The following is a 19,188-nucleotide window of genomic DNA, read 5'->3' on the forward strand; positions in this document are numbered from 1 at the left end:
GCTCCCTGAGAACATGGAGATCAGGTTCCCAAATAAGGAACATGACTCAACTTTGCTCCTTCCATCAACACAACCAATCCCTCACCTCAGCACTTAATCCCACTGGTCTGGGGCCCCACTCTGTCTGTCCCCACTCTGCAAGCCTGGCTGGCCCAGCCTTCCCCTGTCCTGATGCTGAGCACGGGTGCCTTCCCAGCTCTGTAGCCCCTCCAGCCCCCTCCATCCATCCCTGGGGTCTTCTGCCTGCCTCAGAACTGTGCCACAAAGGATTTGCTGGGTTGTGGAATGCATGTGCTTTTGTTGTTTCTTCCAATGGCACCTTCTTCTCAGGTGCCCTGTTGTGTCTGCCCTTAGAATACCAGTCACAGATCAGTTTTGGGTCAAGTTTCTGTGAGTCTATCTGCACCTTTGTGCTGGTACATGTATGTACATAGCAGATGCTTTTATGTGTTTGTGTGTGTACATATGCATGTGTATGTCAAGCCACAGGTTGGAGTCCAGTGGCTTCATCACTCTCCATTTTATTTTCTGAAGCAGGATCTTTCCTTGGAGCTAAAATTTGTTATCCAGTGTGTGCTGTCAATATCCATCCTCATCTATTATACAGGGCTGGGGATTGAACTCAGGTCCTAATGCCTGCATAGCAAGCATATCAACCTTAGCTGTGTGCTCTGAGGTGAGTTTAGAATAGAGCTTTCCTTCTAGTAAACAGCAGACCAACAATCTGCACCTTGGCTTGGGACAAGCCCTCTCCTGTTCCAGGTCCAAGTCTCTGGTTGATGGTGACACCTGGAGCTATGTCCTCAAAGAATGTGCCACCTGCACAGAAAACCAGAAGGCCACAGGAAGGTCTGACTGGCAACAGTGACAAGGAACACTGGGCAGCATTTCAAGGTGACAGAGTGTGGAGAAATGGCTCACCTACTTATTCAATGTGAATGGATCCATCTAGTTGGCATCCATCAATCTGTAGGCAACTAATCCTACAGGAAACATTACTCAGGGGCCATAAGAGTTCACCCCCACCCTCTCCCTCACCTGTAACAACCTACCTGCATGGTCTGTCTGCCAAGACATTTATTTCACCACAAGCAGCAAAATCATCTCAGCCAGCAGTTCCTGGCAAGTTCAGCTTTTGGGGGCTGCAGTCACGTTGATCCTTCCATGCTCCGGAATGTGGAACTGATGAATGGAGTCTGATCCGCACCCCAATCAGCACTGTCACAGCCATGGGGTGTCTGGAGATGTGATGCTAGCACTGAAAAGGAACTCAGGAATAATCTAGTTTAACTGCTTCTTCCTATAGACTGGGAGGCAGGCCTGATGAGTGGAGATAATTCCCAGCAAGTCAGTGGAGAAGCATCCTTACTGGGAAAGTCAGGATGGGGACTCTGCCTACCTAACTGATTGAAAACTGTGCAGGGCCTGGAACAAAGGCTCAGCACTTAAGAGCAGTGGCTGATTTTGCAGAAGACCTGGGATTTTAGTTTCTGAGACCCACATAACAGCTCCAGGGGGATCCAGTGCTGTCTTCTGGCCTCTATAGGCACAAGGTACCCACATAGTACACTTGTATACATGTAGGCAAAACAATTCTAAAATAAACAAAGTTTCAAAACAAAACAAAGAAAAAATAGCGTGGAGCTATGGGTTGTAAGACTCGGGTAGTAGCAAATGCTGTCTATCTAGGGAAGGAAGCCGTGCATTATCTGAAAGGGGCGCTACAATCAGAATGGACAGACTGTTGTGCCAGTTCTTGCTGGAGGTCCTCTATGTGATGTCTGGATGATTGAGACTCATTAGCGGATCCCTGAATCTTAAGACCCACAAGTGCATACAACCCTCAAACACCAGGCAGAACAAAGGAGGGTGATCAAAGGAGGGCTGCTTTTCTAGTCTTGATCACTGTAGGCTATCAATTCTGAATGACCCAGTCAGCCTTATGGAGCTGCCCAATGGATGAGAGAGACCCTGGTTCCCATCGATTTTCATGACCTTAACACTGACAGTTTCAATTGATTGCCATACTATTATTTATTTATCTATTTAAGACAGGGTTTCTTTTTTTTTTTTTTTTTCTTTCTTTCTTTCTTTCTTTCTTTCTTTCTTTCTTTCTTTCTTTCTTTTATTTACATGTAGGCAGCCAAAGGAAGGCATGAGACAGGTTTCATGTAGCTTAGAGTGACCTCTAATGCCTTATGCAGCCAAGGTCAACCTTGAAGTCATGATCCTTCAATCTCTACCTACCCAATGCTAGGATGACAGGGATGAGCCTCCATGCCTGGCTGCTTCCTGTGATGTAATTTCTCCTTTCAGATGTTTAGTTTTTATCAGCAAATATTTACTCAGTGCCTCCAAGCAATGGTTTCAGAAACGAGGAGGCCACTGTCCTGGTGTGATTTTCTTTGGTTTGGGTGGGTGGGTTGCTCCATGCTTTCTGTTCCATGTTAGCCTTGATTAACTAGTCTAGTCCACCCCAGGGCAATCAGGACATGGACCGTCACTTGGCCTTGCTAACTGCTGCCTTCACCTTGCTGATGCCACTTCTCTGCGTTTTAGACATTTTCAAATATCTAATTCTTCCCTCACTCCAACCATTTAATAGGTTCTTAGTTCCAACCTGACTGTTTAAAAAGATGTCTGCTTTCACTCTTCCCCTGTGACAGGTGTTCCAGTCCTCACGCCCCTCAGTCTTCTTCTCTCAGTGCTTCCCCTCGGCAGCTCCACACCCCTCTTCTCCTCAGGACTGGGAGGAGGAGGAGGCCAGTGGTAAGGCAAGGCTCTGGAGGACAACAGGGCAAGTCCCAGGTCTGCTCTTACTCCTGAGCAATTCAAGTCTGCAAGCCCTACAGTACAACAGGGACAACTGTGCTCTTCTTAGGGCACAAGAGGGTTTCAGGAGGTCCTACTGACAACTGCTCAGGTTTACTGACTAGAAAAGCACTTGCTAAGGAACAGCCATATAAAAGGGCAGTGTAAAGGGAGTTGTCTCCCAGAGCCCTTCCTTCTAAGCTGGGAGAGCAAGCTCACCTTTACCTGTTCCCTTTGGACTCCCCTTTCTGCCTGTACCACTATGCTAATCCCAAAAGGCACAATTAAATCCCTTAAGTGACATAGCATGTCCTTCTTGGTCCTCATGATGGTGACAGTTGTCACCCTAATCCCAGACACCTCTTTGGACCACCTCTTTTGAGGACAAGTATCTCTGATTGGCACCTGGAAAAGGAGCACAGGGTGCCAGCCAGAGTGTGAGCACTAGTTACTTGACTCAGAGAGAGCATGCCATCCTTGTGGAAGGACAAAAGTTGAGCCAAGTGCCACAGAAAATGCCCTAAGTTAGTAAGGAAGCCCAGTGGCAGGCATGTGGACCACAGGTTGAAAGGAGTTGGGCTGGATGCTCAGAGACAGGGGTGCAAATGAGCAGCCAGAGAGACTAGATCCAACTGAAGAGAATACCATGGGTCTGGGGAACAATGAGGGGCCAGAAAATCAGGTTTACAGGTACAGTAGTGCTACCAGCTAAGGAGATTCCACAGCTGCACACCAGGGTGTGAGATGGGCACAAGCATGAGGGCCGTGATGGCAATAGCTGGGTGCACACCAAGCCCCTGTGGGCCCTAGTTTCCATCAGTGCAATGGCACCCACAAAAATGGCTTTGGGTATGGAAATAACTGATTCATACTTGATTTGGGGTTTATAAAAAGAAACAAACCCAAAGACATCCTCTTAAAACAGCCCCTACAGTGGCCCTGTCCATCTGTAAGTAGTAGGCCTTAGAGATGAGGCCTGTGAGCTGCAGAGGGCATGGGTCTGGAGTAAGGCTATCATTTGGGCAGTATGTTTTCAGGGATGCAGCTATACAGCAATGGACAGGGGAGCCTGAAAGGAGGCAGCTATGAGCCTGACACTCTGGGGAAGATGCTCACCATCTCTGAGGAGAGAAGGCGGCAAAGGCAAGGGGATCAATGCCAACAACTAACTCAGCTTATGGTCTACAGTTCAGGAATCAAGGGCCATGCGTTGCTGTCAATCTGTAGTCAAACACAGAGCAACTGGCCAGTGCTGACCCCAGTCGTGGAACTGGGAGTCCGTACTCTACACTGCTGTCAGCTCACCCACCGGCCAGATACCAAAGGACAGTAAGAGCAGGAAGCTGGCACATGTGTGGTCAAGGCACAGGGCAGGGAGAGAGAAGGATAAAATCAGGACTCCATTACATCTGGCCTGACAGGTGCTGGCCCTGTGTGCTCTACTCTACAGAAAGATGCTTTACTCTACAGAAAGATACAGGCCGTGTGCTTTTAATGAATTTCTTCTCATCTGCTATTTCAAAATACTAGTCTAGAAAATAATCCTTGTTACTGCAAAGCTGCCAAGAGGCGTCTTGGGAGGGGATTCCCTTCCTTCTAGGAAAGACCAGTCTCCTCACGCCTTTAGGAGTTTAGCACTAATTGACTGAGTCACCACCTAGTTTACCCACAAAGCCACAGACCAACAAGTACTGTGCCAGGCCTGGTCAGGCAGGTTCTTTGTGTGGTCAGGTGACACAGCCTCTATAATTCCGGGCCGTGCAGGACTTCTGTGACCAGCTAAGGAGTGAGAACCTCGGCCCCAGGGAAGCACTAAAGTGCTCTGTCTATTTTCCTCCCTTGTGAGCCTTCCCACAACTGCCTGGACTATACATGGAAATTCTCGGCACTTCTGCACCCAAGAGTAAAACTCAAGTTTATTCCTTTAATGTAAAATCCTTTGATTAAATACTTTATTGCCTTAACACATATCCAGCCAACATCTCTCAAGACTGAAATAAAGAGACTAAAGGTCACCAGTGACTCATGATGGCTCAGGAAATCTTAAAGACTTCTTCTTTGACTAATAAATGGGACAACGGGCCTCAAGGAACACAATGGTGAAGAATAAGGTCATATGCCAAGTGGTGGGAAATAAAACACGGGGCTCTGTAATCCTCTGCCTCCCTGCCTCTTTTATGGAAGGTTGCCACCACTACATGAGACAGGGGAATGGTAGCCTGGGCAGGCTGTCCATAGAAGTGTGGGTTCTCTATAACTGCCTAGGAAAAGAGAAGAGGCAAGAACCACCCAGAGACTTGTCTCTGGGAAGGGTCTTTTCAATCAAATGCAACAAGCCACCCTCACACATACCCATGTGCTGGCTGCTCTGAGGAAACAGAGCCTGGTAAGGGCCATGTAGTAACCTTCCACAAACAGAGGAAGCAGCACCAATGAAGACTGTCTTGAGGGTGATGCTACTGACCTTCATTCTAAGGTGAGGGTAATAGAGGAGCCTGGACAGGCTTACACACACAAAGGCACAACATAAGACCTGGGGCTCCTTGAAGCAGCATAGCAGGATTTTAGTCCTTTAAGTCTACTCTGGACCCCAGTATTTGGTTCCCTTTTCTAGATTCCCAAAGGGAGACAGACCTTCTACATGGAGCTTCCATCGTGGCTTGGCTTTACCTACTAGGATGGATAATGCTGGTTTTGACATCCTCCAGACTCCCAGTCCTGGTGCTAACCTCGCCACTGCCACTTCTGAGCCCTCTCTCCTCATTCCCAGTGATCTAGACAGGCTGCTGTTCCTGCTGCTCCCCAAGCAGTGAATCCCGCCTCACATGCTGCTTACTGCAATGGCTCCCCATTAGCTCCCAGCTGCTTGGAGCCTGCTAGCAGCTAATTCAACTTTAAAATCCTCCCATAGTGTCCCCCAATGGTCAGTGCCCCATCTTTAAACAGACTGACTTCTTTCTGCTCTGTGGGGTCGGACTGATTCTAAGGCAGACAGACACTAGTGGTCCTGCATTTCACTGTGCAGCTCAGTCTCTTCATCTGTAAGCAGAGATGTATGAAAAGCAACATCTTTATTACTTCAGTGCTCAACTACCTGCACTTGATCTTCAGGTCTGCAAGTCAATCTTCCCAGGTCTGCATCAGCTCTTTCCTGAGACTCTCAGAACACCTGCCATAGTACCTAGTCCTGGATCTTGAGAAGAACTTAAGCAATAAATATTGTTCCCTTTTTCTTTAACCTGGAGGACACTGCAAGGGCAGAAACTGTCCACTGTGGACCCAGGGACTCACCACACATGAAATTCTAACAAACAAACAAAAAAAGTCAGGGCAGCCTCCTGAGCAGGCCTCCTGGGCCATGCCCTCCAGGAGCTCAGTCTCTTGGAAGAACTCTGACATACTTCTTCAACAGTCCCCCAAAAGGCTGATAGGTTCTAGACAAACCACCACCAGAGAGAGGAAGAAACCAAGGGAAGCCCCGACACAGGCAGTGTCTGGGCTCACATGGTACATGGATCAAAGCACACAGCACATGCAGACAGCTCCCTAAGTGTCCCACCATCACCTCAGTTCAGCCGCCTTCCTCAACTGGGCTCCAAAAGAGCCTAGGAGTCGGGGAGAAGACTCCCAGATTATTGGGGTTGGCAAAACTACTTGTTTTAGAGATCACATTTGTCCTATCATGAAACTGACAGCGAGAGCAGGACACTGTCTCACAGAGCCCCGGTGGCAACTCGCAGGCAATGTGAGGCTCCGAAAGGCCTAGTGGCCTTCTGCACAGGAGGCATCTTCTTGTTTTCCTGAAAGGTACTTCAGGGAGAGGGGCAGCATTCTAGGTAAGGTGGGAAGCCCTGTGGGCAGAATGAACTCTGACATGACAAGTACCCTTCAAGGGATGGGCTACCAGCACCCCACTGAAAGGGCCATAGATCTTTCGGAGGGAGGCCTATATTGAATTCTCAAGCACATGACCTAAAACAGAAAGCTGCTTTCCAAGAAAGAGAAAAATAAGCAATGGTCTTGGCCTCACTTGGGATCCAGGTTCTCCACAGGAAAGGGACACAAAAGCCTCCGTTTGTTTTCAGAACCTGCAGTTGTCTATTTTTATAAGTCTCCCCACTAGGCTAGAATCATGAGGACCTAGAGTGTCAGGCCTGCTTTTCCAGGCATCTTCAGCAAGCCTTGAACAACAAGTCTGTGTTTGTAGAACAAACTTGCTTTTCCCTATGCCCAGCTCCTCAGCTTGTCATGCTTTGTAGAACGAAGACCACAAGAGGCAAGAGGACTATGGAAGTGGACAGAAAAGACACCCTGAGAATGGTTACTGCAATTTTTCAAAGAAAACCCCTCTAAAATAGGTAATTCTTTGGTAATTTCATTTCTTGTTTACATAGGGTCTTACTCTGTAGCTCAGGCTGGCCCAGAACTCAGGGGAAGCCTCCTGCCTCAGCCTCCCAGGCGCTGCAATTATAGGTATGAGCGGATTACATACAGATTACAGTTGTCTCTTTGGAAAGTTATAATGAAGAGGAAACCATGGGTCAGCAATGCCAGGAATGCAAAAAGTCAGAAAAATGTAAAGCAGAGCAGGAGCAAATCCACACAGCCTTCCCACAATAAAGGAACCGTCTGAGGAGGTCACCGGAACTTCCCTGAAGTCACCTAATGCACCTCAAACATGACCTCAGCAGCCCTCACAACAGCTCCTGCTGCTCAGGCCATGATCCTGTCCTGCCTTCTGAGAGACCTGGAGGTGCATGCCCAGCACAGGACACTGCTGACATGCTGCCCCAACTGAGTGTCCCAGGTCATACTCATAGTACCATGTGCACATCCACAGCAAGGGACGGTACTCTCTTGTGCTTCTAAGCCGTCACCTAAGATGTGCTGGGTGGATGCGAACCTTGAAATGCCAAGAGGGGTTTCATTTATTTTTACTTCAAAAGTAGCACCATAAAAATTCTTGATGATTAGAGCCCCAGCTGTCCTAAGTTGTTTATCAAGGGATCTGTTCCTCAAGTCCTGTAGAGCAAACAGTTTTAGACAGGAAGTCATGGGAGCTGAGAAGTGCTAAGGTCTCATCTTTGAAAACTTCCAGACTCCCTCCTGTTTATCGCCTGGACTGCCCCCTCCTCATCTCCCCCAGTTCCAGCATCTGTTCTCCAGAGAACAGATCAGATTTTCCAGCTGAGGTACTCAGGCGCCAAGGACTCAGTGCTGTGTGCTTCACCCTGCCCCTACCAACTCAGAAATCCAACACCATGACCCAAATGGACTGCAGCCACATAACACCACAAAGGAAAGTTTATAAAGCTTTATTAAACATTTCAAACAGCTGTGGAACGAACACACCAGAAATCAAAGCTTTACAAGAGCAGTCCAAGTGTTTCACAAGTGTGGCCTCCAAGTCCCACTCCCCAGATGCCTGCTTCCAGCAATGCCTGCATCATTCCTGTGCCTGGCCCAGCACTTGCACAGGAGAGAGAGGGAGGGACACTTTTGACTGGAAGGACAACCATGCTGATTCCAAGTTGGCAGGAGCCAGGAGAAAGTCTCATTTGCAAACACTTGTTTCTGCAGCTCAGAGAAAAGCAAACAAGTACAAAGTCACCACGTCTTTCTTCCTGTGTATTCTTCATAGTGTACAGTCTATGTGCGCAGGAATGAAGAAGCTCCTGGTGGGAGGATGATGGCGGCTGCTCCCCTGGGTTTTGTCTGACCCACCTCTCGAGTCCACTGTGCTGGTCACTCTGCAATCCCATGCTAAATAAAAACTGCAGGAGGACCTACTACAGCTAGCTACTACTACTAAACTTCAAAATCAAAACACATTCGGTAAAGCTTCTTCAAAAGGAATATACACATGTATCTGTATGTAAACACACACACACACAAACACACACACACGCTGACACTAGTGCACACACATACAGGGCATATCATAAAATATCCAAACACCTATCAAGGGAACCATGGCTGCTATGAAAAATGTAATACTTTCCCATTCCCTCAGCCAGGGACCACTGGGGCTACGAGAATCCTGCACATCTCCCTCCGGAAGAGCATGCACTGGAGACAGGAGGCAGTCCCTTAGGTCAGCTGAGAGAGGCAGGAGGAAGAGCAAAGGGAGAAGGAGGCTGGGCTGGAAGGCAAGAGCCCAGATACCCAGACCAAAGAGCAATGTCTCCCATTGCTTCTTTCTTAAAAAACGAGGCAGAGAAAATACTGGCGGTCTGTGGACAGTGAGCAGCTGAGACATGACTCCATCTCACCTTCTCAATAGGGAGCGAAGGATGAAAAAGCGAGGCTCTCGGGCGTCAGCAATCTCTTCAAATTTGAGATAAGTGCAAAAACAAGCCCTGTCTTGGACAGGTGCTCCCCCAAAAAGGAAAGGGGTGGGAGAGAACCAAGGGGAAGCCAGGGAAAGGGACTGAGGAGGGTATGAGGAAGATCTTGACAAGGAAGGGTTATGGAGGTGACAATGAGACTACATCGTATCCACCCAGGTCATACCAAGGGTAGTTGTTCAGGATAAGTATAGACTCCCCAAATCAATGAGCAAGGGGGTGGGCTAACCCATCAGCTGGGACCCAGATGGTGACAGAACACACAACCATAAGACCACCCACAACTACAGGACTCTACAATAGAAGCACCGGTCAGTGCCATTATTCACATTATAAGGATAAAACATCACAGGCCAAAAGGCTCCATTAGGAATGTGGTACCCGCAGGGCTACGGGATCTGAAACTCCAATGCTTTATGACCTATGTCAATGCCTCCCCTCCCGTCTTCTGCTTCCTTGGCAAGCTATCTCGGCAGACGTTAGGTGCCCACAACACCAGGGTCATGGGCTGATTCCGGAAGTGGGGAATCGGAGCAGTGGTACAGGAAACAATTTCCCCAGCAGCTATAGCAGATGAGAAAAAGGGCTGCCAGGAAAACCAAGGCACATATTGTGCAAGGTTTCCGTTCCAGGAGGAAGCTGAGCAGGTAGAAGCCCATGAACATAGAGTGGCTGAACCACAGAGCAGGGTTGAGGGGCTTGGGGATGAGGAGGACGGGCAGCAGCCACTGGAGGCAATACATGATCTCTGCCGGGCAGGGCCTTCACCAAGGCTGCCAGGCACCGCTGCAGGAACAGACCTAATGGGAACCAGCAGGCACAGGTGGCTGCCCTCCGTTTTCTTCGACTCTCTCTCCAGGAGCTGAGCCGCTGTGCTCTCTGGCTGTCAGCCCGGGATCACCAAGGCAGCAGGGATCCTGAAGAGAAAAGTCAACACAACAAACAGACAAAGAACAGACAGACAGAAAGACACACAAAAAAACAAAAAAACAACAAACAAAACAAAGAAACAAAAAACAGGAACAAATTGTATACTTATTTGGGAAAATGGATTATGGTTAACAACAGCAAATGTGAATGCCCTTTCCTCCCTGCCCACCCATGAGTCTACTCCTACCCAAATGATTACTTTAAGATAGCCTCCCGGGGTATGTCTTCCCTGAGCTTCTACTGGGGATCCCAGGAGGGCACCGTCCCCACAGTGGGCTGGCTTTGCCTGGGCCCTGCCCAGCAGAGATCATGTATCGCCTCCTGGGGCTGCAGCCCGTCCTCAAAGGCCCCAGACCTCACAACACTCCCCTGTGGCTGCCACAGGACACAATGGCTGGCTCTTGTGCCCCCATGTGGTAAGAAAGGGCTCTGGATCTAGGCTCATATCTGCAGCTCCAGAGTGTGGTGGAGTATGTCAATTTCACAGCAGTATCTGTGCCTTGCTGACCTGGAGAAGCTAGGCAGTGGAATCTCAGATCCTGGCAAGCTATGGGAAGACACAGTAGAAAGCAGCCTGGACCGTGTTTGCTTTTTTCAAATAGTTCAGCATCATTTATCCCAAACCAGCCAACTTCTTTGAAAAATCAATTTAAAAAAAAGAAAGAAAATCAAAACCACAATAGCTAACTCACTTGGACCCTTAAACCTTCGTCTTTTACTGACATTGACAGAAGTGGGTCTCTGTAAGTATTTAATCAAAATTAATATTCTATCAAAATAGGGCAAATATCATTTGGCCTCTGTGCCAGGGAGCTTGCTAGAAAGATACTTTCTCCAGCCACTGGGACCGTGGTGACCCTCTACTTGCAAACAGCAATTTGGTCTTTCCACTCTTACTGGGATCTTTTAAAGATCTATATGACCTTGCTAACAGAGGGACACTACCTTTAGTTTGAAACTAGGAGACAGTAGCCATAACTCTTCCTGGCTGTAGCAAAATCCTATTTTGTGCTCCAGCTGCATAGCAACTGGTACAAAGAATCACTCTGGCTCAGTCAGACCTACTAGGGAGGGGAAGAGGAGCACAAGACGAAGGTCGATATCTGTCCCGCAGAAAACTAGTCCCAAATTTGGACCACTCCTCCATAAAGCTCGCTCCTTTAGAACACACAAAGCACACCAATCCTTCCTACATCCCTCCCAGAGTAGATACAATTGCTTTAGCTACAAAGAGCAGAGTGCTAGCCCGGCTCGGGACCGCAGCCAGATAGAGCTGGAAGCAACAGTCAGAAAAATGGTAATAATCAAAGATTCTCACAAAACAGCTGGCACGGGATAAAATTGAGGGAATATTATAAAAATACACATTTTGGTTTCTTTCTATTTTGTTAAAGATTCAGACACACCAGAAAGGGGCATCGGATCTCATTACACATGGTTGTGAGCCACCATGCGATTGCTAGAAATTGAACTCAGGACCTTTGGAAAAGCAGTCAGTGCTCTTAACTCCATCTCTCCAGCCCTACATTTTGTTTTCTGAGAGACTTCCCTAACTTCGGTTTTCCAAATGAAAGGTGTATTTTGGCGCGCATGCGCACTTAGGTGGCAGGAGGGTACTTAAGGCGCGGCCACCAGAGCTGCAGCATTTCGCCCAGCAACAGATTCCAAAACCAGTAAACCTCTGCGAACCCTTGCTTTCGACCACCCACCCACTCTCGGAACCATGGCTGCAGTGGCAGCAGCCTCGGCAGAACTGCTCATCATCGGCTGGTACATCTTCCGCGTGCTGCTGCAGGTGAGTATACACCTCGGCTCTGGGTGGGAAGGGGCACCCGAAACGCGCCCCGGACCCCTTAATCCATATCGCGATTGCAGCCCCTACCCAACCCATCCTATGGATCCCTGTGTACCAAAGTGCCGCTGGTACTATTTGTCCCCGCCCGTTCCCGTGCCCACATCCTCGCGCAGACCCTGTCCCCAGTGCGCCCGCGCCAGCCGGGAACAAAGGCTCAGGGGTGCGGCGGTCGCCCGCTGCGGACGATCACGACCAGCGCGGTAAGAAACACCCAAACACCCGCTATTACTCAGGCTGGATCCCAGGCGGGAGGCGGGGCACTTGTGTGCTGCGAGACTTTACAGCTCACCCAACAGAAAATTTTCGCTTAAAAAATTGCGCAATGCGGGAAATTTTCTTTAAAACACACTATATATACACACATAACACATGAGCGGATGAGAAAGAAGTTAGAAAATGGCACTCCTCAGGAAAAATAACGAAAAGAATCTCAATAAATAAGAAGGGAAAATAAAGGGCAGCAAAAATAGGGAAAACGCGCATTGCAAGAAAAATGCCAGACAAAGGCACTTACTAGGAGAAAAATGGATTAGATAAACGAGCACTGAAAAAGAAACAAAGAAACGGGAAAAAAAATAACAAAATTGCAAACACATTTTGAATAAAATAACAGAGGAAAATGCCCCTCGCAGGACAAAAATGGAAGGGGAAAGAACACTTCTTAAATTAAAAAAGAAAGAAAGAAAGACAGAAAGAAAGAAAGAGAAAAGGAAAAAAAAGAGGGCAAATCATTTTACGGAAAAAGAGAACGCTCACGTTCTCAAAAGTGCTTCTCTTACAACCAAACTGGAGGAAAAGGCTTTGTGCATAAAACTACCCCGAGAGCTCCCTTTGCAGGAATCCTTTGCCAAAGGAATCGCATTATTTCCTTCAAGGTGTTCCTGGAATGCTGCATTTACTGGGTAGGATTCGCTTTTCGAAATCCTCCAGGGACACAGCTCATTGCGAGAAGTGAGGTATACTTAAGTTGTGGGTCCAATCAGCTTGCAGCCCTGCAGCTCTCAGCAGAGTTAGAAAAGCTGCAGCTGCCCTGACTGGTGGACAAGCTGTGCCTCTCTAGCCCCTCCAGGCTCTGCAGGACAGGAGGGCGGGCGGGCGGGCGGGCGGGGCAGGGGGCGGGGCCGGCCGGGCACACAGGAGAAGCAGCAAGCACTAGTAGCAGCAATAGCTCACTGGGTCCGGGGTCCTTCTCTAAGGGTGGGTCCTGGGTCTCTCACCGCAGGTGTTCAGGTACTCCCTGCAGAAGCTGGTGCACACGGTGTCCCTGACGGGGCGGCAGGTGGTGGGGGAACGCAGGCAGCGAGCCCCCAACTGAGGCCCCAGCTCCCTGCCCTGGGCGGCCGAATCATCAAGTGTTCCTGTGCTTCTGGACCAGCATGGGAGCTAGAGCCGCACAGGAATGGGGGGTCCCCTGTGCTCCTTCGTCAGAGGAGCACTTGCCAAGGTCAGTGAGGGGCCATTAGGCTCCCGGAAAAGCAGCACTGACAATGATGAAGATATCAGTTCCCTTCCTGGTCCCTTTGCCCCTGTCCCACTAACGGTGGGTGGGAGAGGAGGGGAAATAGGGGAGCAACCCTTGAGATATGGGCATAGGCACCACATTCTATCTGGATCAAGTAGGGACAGCACCATCTCAGCTGCACAAGATCCTACCACGGAGATCCAACACCCCGTCATCAAGCAGAATGGCCATTCTGACATCACCAGCTGAAGTCCTGAATCTTGGTGTCAACTGTGTGCAGCACTGGGAGAGTGGAGGGCATGGGTGGTGGAGGAAAAGGGTTAAGTGGGGCCTTCTTGCTGTCCCTTGCCTATGGCATGCATATTCCTGCCTTGCTCCCTCATTCCCCCATTCCCCTGCCTTCCAAAGCCCTCCCCAAAATGTGTCAGTTGATTCTGACCTATTCAACCAGTAATTGAATCCCACCTTTACCAAAACACTGTCTCCAACTCCCGGCTCTTCACCGACCTTGCTTATCCCTGGTCTCACGCAGCAGTTGTGGTCAATACTGTGGTAGTTGCTAATTGTACTGGTTTAAGTGTGCATTAGTTGTGTCTCCCCAGCTAGATTGTAAGCTCCTGGAGACAGGGACCACCTCCACTAAAAATAAAAAGACGGACCTCTTCTGTCTTGTACAGTGTCCTAGGACCCTGCAGAGCAGTTGGGGTGCACCAAAAAGTTCTTTTGTGGCATTTTTTTACGACAGGGTCACATATCTCTAAAGCTGGGCAATGTACTCATTGTGGAGGGGCACATCACTTTGAAAAAGGAGGAGAGGAGGGGGACAAGAAGACAAGAATGAACTAGACTCATATCTGCCTCATTTAAATCTGTCCTGAGATAAAGGACTATTTCTCATCCCCAATGAAAAGAGTGGTATTCATCTGTCCCAGAATAAGGGACATTTCTCCTTCCCCATGATGATAGGTACATTTCTTTGGTGGTGCTGAGATAAGGTACCATGACAGGTTATCTACCTGGGAAAGATGGAGAGAAAATAACTGGGACTGGCCCTCTAAATGGAATACTAAGGATCATGGGGGCTAATTTAAGAATAGAAAGGCATACCACAGATCTCCACCCAGGAGCCCCAGAAAATGAATACTGGGCAGGAAGAGGGGGGCACAGCTGGGACAATAAGCATGAGAAGTGGCTCTGCCCGCCTCCACCCAGTTTAATGCTCCAGGCCCCAGGATCACCCTAAGGCTGGCCATCCTACCTGGCTTTTCCAACCCTTTAGCTGGACACCCCCTCTCTTAATTTTCTTAGTTCATCCTCAAGGGCCTTATCAGGTCGATAGCTTGCCCTCCCCCCTCCCCCCATTGCATCAGGATGGGTGGGCTGGCCCCTCAGTTCCCTTTCTTGGTTAGCAAGGCTGTTCTACAAGTGTCAGCTGACTGCCTCACCAAATGGTCCTGCACCTGTTATGCTTCACGTCTGGCTTTATCCACCCGTCTCTGCACACCTGCTCCTATGCCAATACTAAAGGAATGAGTTGGAAGGCCATCAGTCTCTCTTGCTATTTCCTGGAACTTCTTAGCCCTGGTTGTCACACCACAAACACTCAGGTGCACAAAGTACCTCAAAGCTCTTGAAACTTGACCCTGAAGATCCCCCAAGAAAACCTGATTTTCAAACCAATCACTGGCACCTCTGAAGATACTTATAATTTCATTCAGCACCAGGGAATTATGGGGAAAAAGCACAGAATTTGGTGTGGCTTGGCTTTTCCACTCATCAAATCAGTTTAGGCTCCCCAGCCAGGTTGCTTTTAGTTCCCCACTAAGGTCCAGACGAGCCCCATAGATGTCATGACAGCCAGGATTCCACAGGACTTGGTGTGACATGCATTCCAAGGCTTGGTCTTCCTCAGCAAGGTACATACAGCTGCTGGTAAGGCTTGAAGTTAGGTTGGGTCCTTTGTCCCAACTTCGTCTGCAGTCAGTGGCTACCTCCTTTATGGCTAGAAATTTCTGTGGTTTGCCATACTAAACTCATTGAACCTTGAGTACATATCAACACAGGTTCCAAATGAAGGGTGACTCTCCCTTTTATGTGTATCTGTAGAGTAACTGGATTGGAGATCTGGAGTGGGGGCCGGATAACACTCTACTGTTCCATATGTTCTGACGTTAGCCCAAATTAGATGCCAGCTGAGTACACAAAGGCAAAACAGGGAGGAAGGAGTCTGGCTACTCTGGACATAGCATATCTTGTCTCCCCACCCCCCAAGCTAGGAGGCTACTGGTAGCCCCAGGGCTTTATCATCCAGCAGTGATGAGTGTAGGTAGAGACTTCAAGGCAAGGTGTGCCCTGGTGAGCCCAAGAATGTGAAATGTCCACTATCCACTTTCTTCTCACACTCCACACCCTTCTGTCCTGACAGCAAACTAAACCCTCCAGAGAAAGTAGTAACATGTTCATGTCCATTCTTTGTGTAAAACCTGCAAGCCTGATCCAAACATACCTATTTATAAAATGCTTCCACAAGCTATATATTAAAAGTTTATTCTCACATAAAGCAATGGGATATGTTTTTATTGTAAAATCCTTAGTACACAGAGCTAAATATCTTTTCCCTAAAGAGGCTAACTCCAAAGAGGAGCAAAGGCAGAGCAAGTAGGTTGTGAGGGAAGTGTAATAGCTTTATGGGAATCTAGCAACACATGAGACTCCAGGCACTAGTGCTAGAGAAGGCTGTGTTCTGGCCTGATCAGCTCAAGCTCAGTCGGGTGGAGGTCACTAAGTACCAGAACTTTTAGAGATGTGGGCTCTAGGAGACTTTTATGTTGATCTGTAGAGTAACTGAATTATGACTGAAATGTATGTGAGGGGCAGGAGAAGGATTAAGATTTTTGGCTTTGACTCTGGGGCTAGCCAAAGATAGCTTAATTACACAGAGGCTCTGAAGGAAGCAGGCTGGCTGCTGGCTACTTACTAGGTATCTACTTTCAAACTTGGATCACTTCAGGAGCCAACACCCCAAAAGGGAGACTCTGAGCTGGCAGTTAATCCCCAGGAGATTTAAATGTGTACACACAGATACAACACTAGTTTACCAAAGACTCTTTTTTTCCATATGCCAGAGAGACATGTTTGCCACATCTTCTCTGGAAAGATCCTGTCCCTGCTCCCTCCACGGGACTCAAACCACAGCAGGATACAGATTCCTGAACATTCCCAGGGCAGAGCCGGAAGACAGAGGAAGGCAATACATGGCTCTTGGTAGATCACACAGTGACAAGTTTGAATGGAATGCAAGTGTTTCAAAGAGAACACTTAGGGCAGACTAACTCTCATTCCCCTTAGAAATAACAGGTAATAACTTAAACTGTTTCAGCAGTAACTTCAAGATGACCATTTTCAGATCGAGAATTGATCTGGTTCCTGGAAACTGATCAAGGTTCCAGAAATTCAATCTTTAAACACCAACTCTTGCCATTAATGAAGCTTGACTCAAAAGAAACATGCAAGCTCTACCTAACACTTGCCATGGGCACATACAATGGAACTTTTTTGGGTCCTGGCTTTGGTGTTGCAGTTCAGATGGCTGACAGGATGGTTGGACCATCTCAGGCAGGGCAGAGAAGCTGTCCCCAATGCATCAGTTCCCTGAAGGGACAAAGAAGATCTGAACCTATAAACAGGCATAACCTATAAACTAGCACAGGCCCCAGTTTTCCAAGTAGAAAAAGACATGAGACCTAGAAAGAAGCTAAAGGTGGTTTGTCAGGAGTAAGGAAAAATCGACTGGCCCCATCCCCCATCTTCCTTTCCAGGCCAAGGCGAGTGTGACAGGCACTCCGTTGCTTCTGCTGCCCTTGAGGGCCACTCCCCACACACTAGAAAGGGAACCGCTGTCCAGACTCAAAGAAAAGTTGGTGGGAGTGAGAAGCATAAGGGACCCGAAGCAGATGGTCCCCTATCACTCCAGACACAAAAGAGAGCGTTCGGGGCCCACTTCTACCTTCTCCCCACACTCCTTCGGATAGGGGGAAAAAGAAAAAAAGAGAGAGAGCGAGAGACAGACTGAAGTGGCGAGGAAAGAGTGTCCGGCCTCCCAGAAGCTGAGCCCCTTACCAAGATCCGGAACAGAGGAGGTGGTGGTCGCGCCCGCCCCTCCCAGCCCCGTCCGGGGAGCGCGCTGACCTTGGAGGCCAGAGTGACAGCTAGGAATCCCAGAGCCCACCCAAGGGACGGGAAGGGACCCCCCAAGGCCCAGGTTGGGGCGAAAGGGGGGAAGTCACCTGACGCCAGACAAGGGTGCGCCCGCCCCGGGCCGCGCGGAAAGCCCCAGCGAGAGGCCAAGCGGCGCCTAAGGTGACCCCGGAGGGCTAACATGGCGGCGCGGCCGCGCCGAGCGCCTCTCACCCTGCCCAGGCGGGTGACGCCACCATACCTGCGAGCCCCGCCATGGCACTGCTGCCACTGCCGCCGTCGCTGCCACTGCCTGCCTCCACCTTAGCTCGCCACCGACGCCGCAGGAGCTGGGGAGACGCCCCCTTCGTCTTCTAGTGGAGCGGCCCAAGGACCCTCCGAGCAAAATCGGGCTGTCCTCTGTGAACGCCTGACAAACTGGCTCAAAGCGAGGCTATTCTCAGGTACTCTTCCTTCAGTATCCGCCACGAAATCTCCTTTCTGAACTTTTTATAGAGTTGAATAAAATTATGGGGCGCTGAGGTCTTCAAGCCCGTGGAATATTTGGTCAGGCGCAGTTTGGGCAGCCCCGAACCTCTGGCCCATGGTCCCCTTCATGTATATGCAGCAGATTGTGATCCTTACTCTTTGAGAGCTCCCTGGGCGAGCGTGGGCTCTTCTTACGCTGAAGAGCCTGGTTCCCCAAAAGCTCTAGGACCTTAGGATTTGTGCACTCTGGGCAAACTTCTCGTGGCTCAAATCTGGCCCTTTCAACCTTGGGCTAAGAACGCGCTTCCTTCTGGGTTATGAAATGGCTTTGCCTCAGGCTTGTTAAAGTCTAGATGAGTCAGTGTGGTCACTTACCAGTTTATTAGCCACATTCCTGAGCTCATACTGTGCGCAAGCGCAGTGCTAGAGGCTAAGGAGGTAGAGTTCGACTCCTGATCCCCATTTTCTCAGTCAAGAGGTGAGAGTGAATGTTGGGGAACAGGAGAGACTACCACCCAGTAATCACTTTTAGCCGCACCAGTTCGTAATTAGGCATCCTGGAAGGCGCTTAGGAGGCAAATTAAAGAGAGAAGAAATGGGTAAAAACCCTGGTGTCTGGAGTGGGCGAGGGTTGTGGCCTTCTTGGGCAGATTGAGTTTGTGCATTGTGTGAGTGAAGGGGTCTTGTTCCAGACGTGGAGGTGACAACCCTAAGGGTGGGAGGTGAACAAGGAATATGACAGGTACCTTGGTTATGAATTTGAAGTTTTGTCTTGAGAGGCATGGGAAGCTATGTTCTTCAGGGCAATGAAAAGAAATCAAATCTGGGTCTCTTCAAGCCATTGACTTTCAGGGTTAGGAAACATGGAGGTGAGGTTCGGGATGGGAGACAAGCTAAGCAACGTGAACATCTTTCCAGATACAGTCACGGTGACTCAGACAGGTAGTGACTAAGGGAGCTAGAAGAGATCATATCAAACGGTGCCGGAAGCACGCATTGAGACACAGGGATTGACACCTAAGCTGTGGTCGTAGGGATGGAAGAAGGGTGGAAAGGCCTGAAGACAGGCTGCAAGGGACTGAGAAGTCATAGCGGAAATGCCCGGAACAGCCTGTGGG

General features: G+C 49.1%; 2 protein-coding genes across 6 annotated transcripts; one reads left to right on the plus strand and one right to left on the minus strand.

Moving 5' to 3' along the window:
* Positions 1–8,110: 8,110 nt before the first annotated feature.
* On the minus strand, positions 8,111–17,996 carry Blcap (BLCAP apoptosis inducing factor). The gene is made up of 2 exons (XM_034494842.2): positions 17,844–17,996; positions 8,111–10,075 (listed from the first exon to the last, which is right to left on the minus strand). Exon 2 carries the CDS (start codon positions 9,899–9,901, stop codon positions 9,638–9,640), a length of 264 nt encoding a protein of 87 aa, XP_034350733.1. The 5' UTR covers positions 9,902–10,075; positions 17,844–17,996; the 3' UTR covers positions 8,111–9,637.
* On the plus strand, positions 11,703–14,125 carry LOC117703330 (neuronatin). Of its 5 annotated transcripts, none has more exons than XM_076930143.1 (4): positions 11,703–11,883; positions 11,964–12,143; positions 12,819–12,899; positions 13,166–14,125. In XM_076930143.1, exons 1-4 carry the CDS (start codon positions 11,812–11,814, stop codon positions 13,256–13,258), a joined length of 426 nt encoding a protein of 141 aa, XP_076786258.1. In that variant the 5' UTR covers positions 11,703–11,811; the 3' UTR covers positions 13,259–14,125. The 5 variants fall into 5 exon arrangements, with proteins under 5 accessions (XP_076786258.1, XP_076786259.1, XP_034350734.1 ...); XM_076930144.1 differs by having other exon boundaries at positions 12,057–12,143; XM_034494843.2 differs by lacking the exon at positions 11,964–12,143.
* Positions 17,997–19,188: the final 1,192 nt, after the last annotated feature.

Source organism: Arvicanthis niloticus, chromosome 2 (assembly GCF_011762505.2).
Source record: "Arvicanthis niloticus isolate mArvNil1 chromosome 2, mArvNil1.pat.X, whole genome shotgun sequence".
NCBI classification, from domain to species: Eukaryota; Metazoa; Chordata; class Mammalia; order Rodentia; family Muridae; genus Arvicanthis; species Arvicanthis niloticus.

Excerpts from the sequence above, each read along its gene's own strand:
- Blcap (XM_034494842.2), bottom strand. The coding sequence starts at position 9,901 with ATGTATTGCCTCCAGTGGCTGCTGCCCGTCCTCCTCATCCCCAAGCCC.
- LOC117703330 (XM_076930143.1), top strand. The coding sequence starts at position 11,812 with ATGGCTGCAGTGGCAGCAGCCTCGGCAGAACTGCTCATCATCGGCTGG. Across the intron at positions 11,884-11,963 it reads TCTTCCGCGTGCTGCTGCAG|CCCCTACCCAACCCATCCTA; the intron begins GTGAGTATACAC and ends TCGCGATTGCAG. Across the intron at positions 12,144-12,818 it reads GGACGATCACGACCAGCGCG|GTGTTCCTGGAATGCTGCAT; the intron begins GTAAGAAACACC and ends ATTTCCTTCAAG.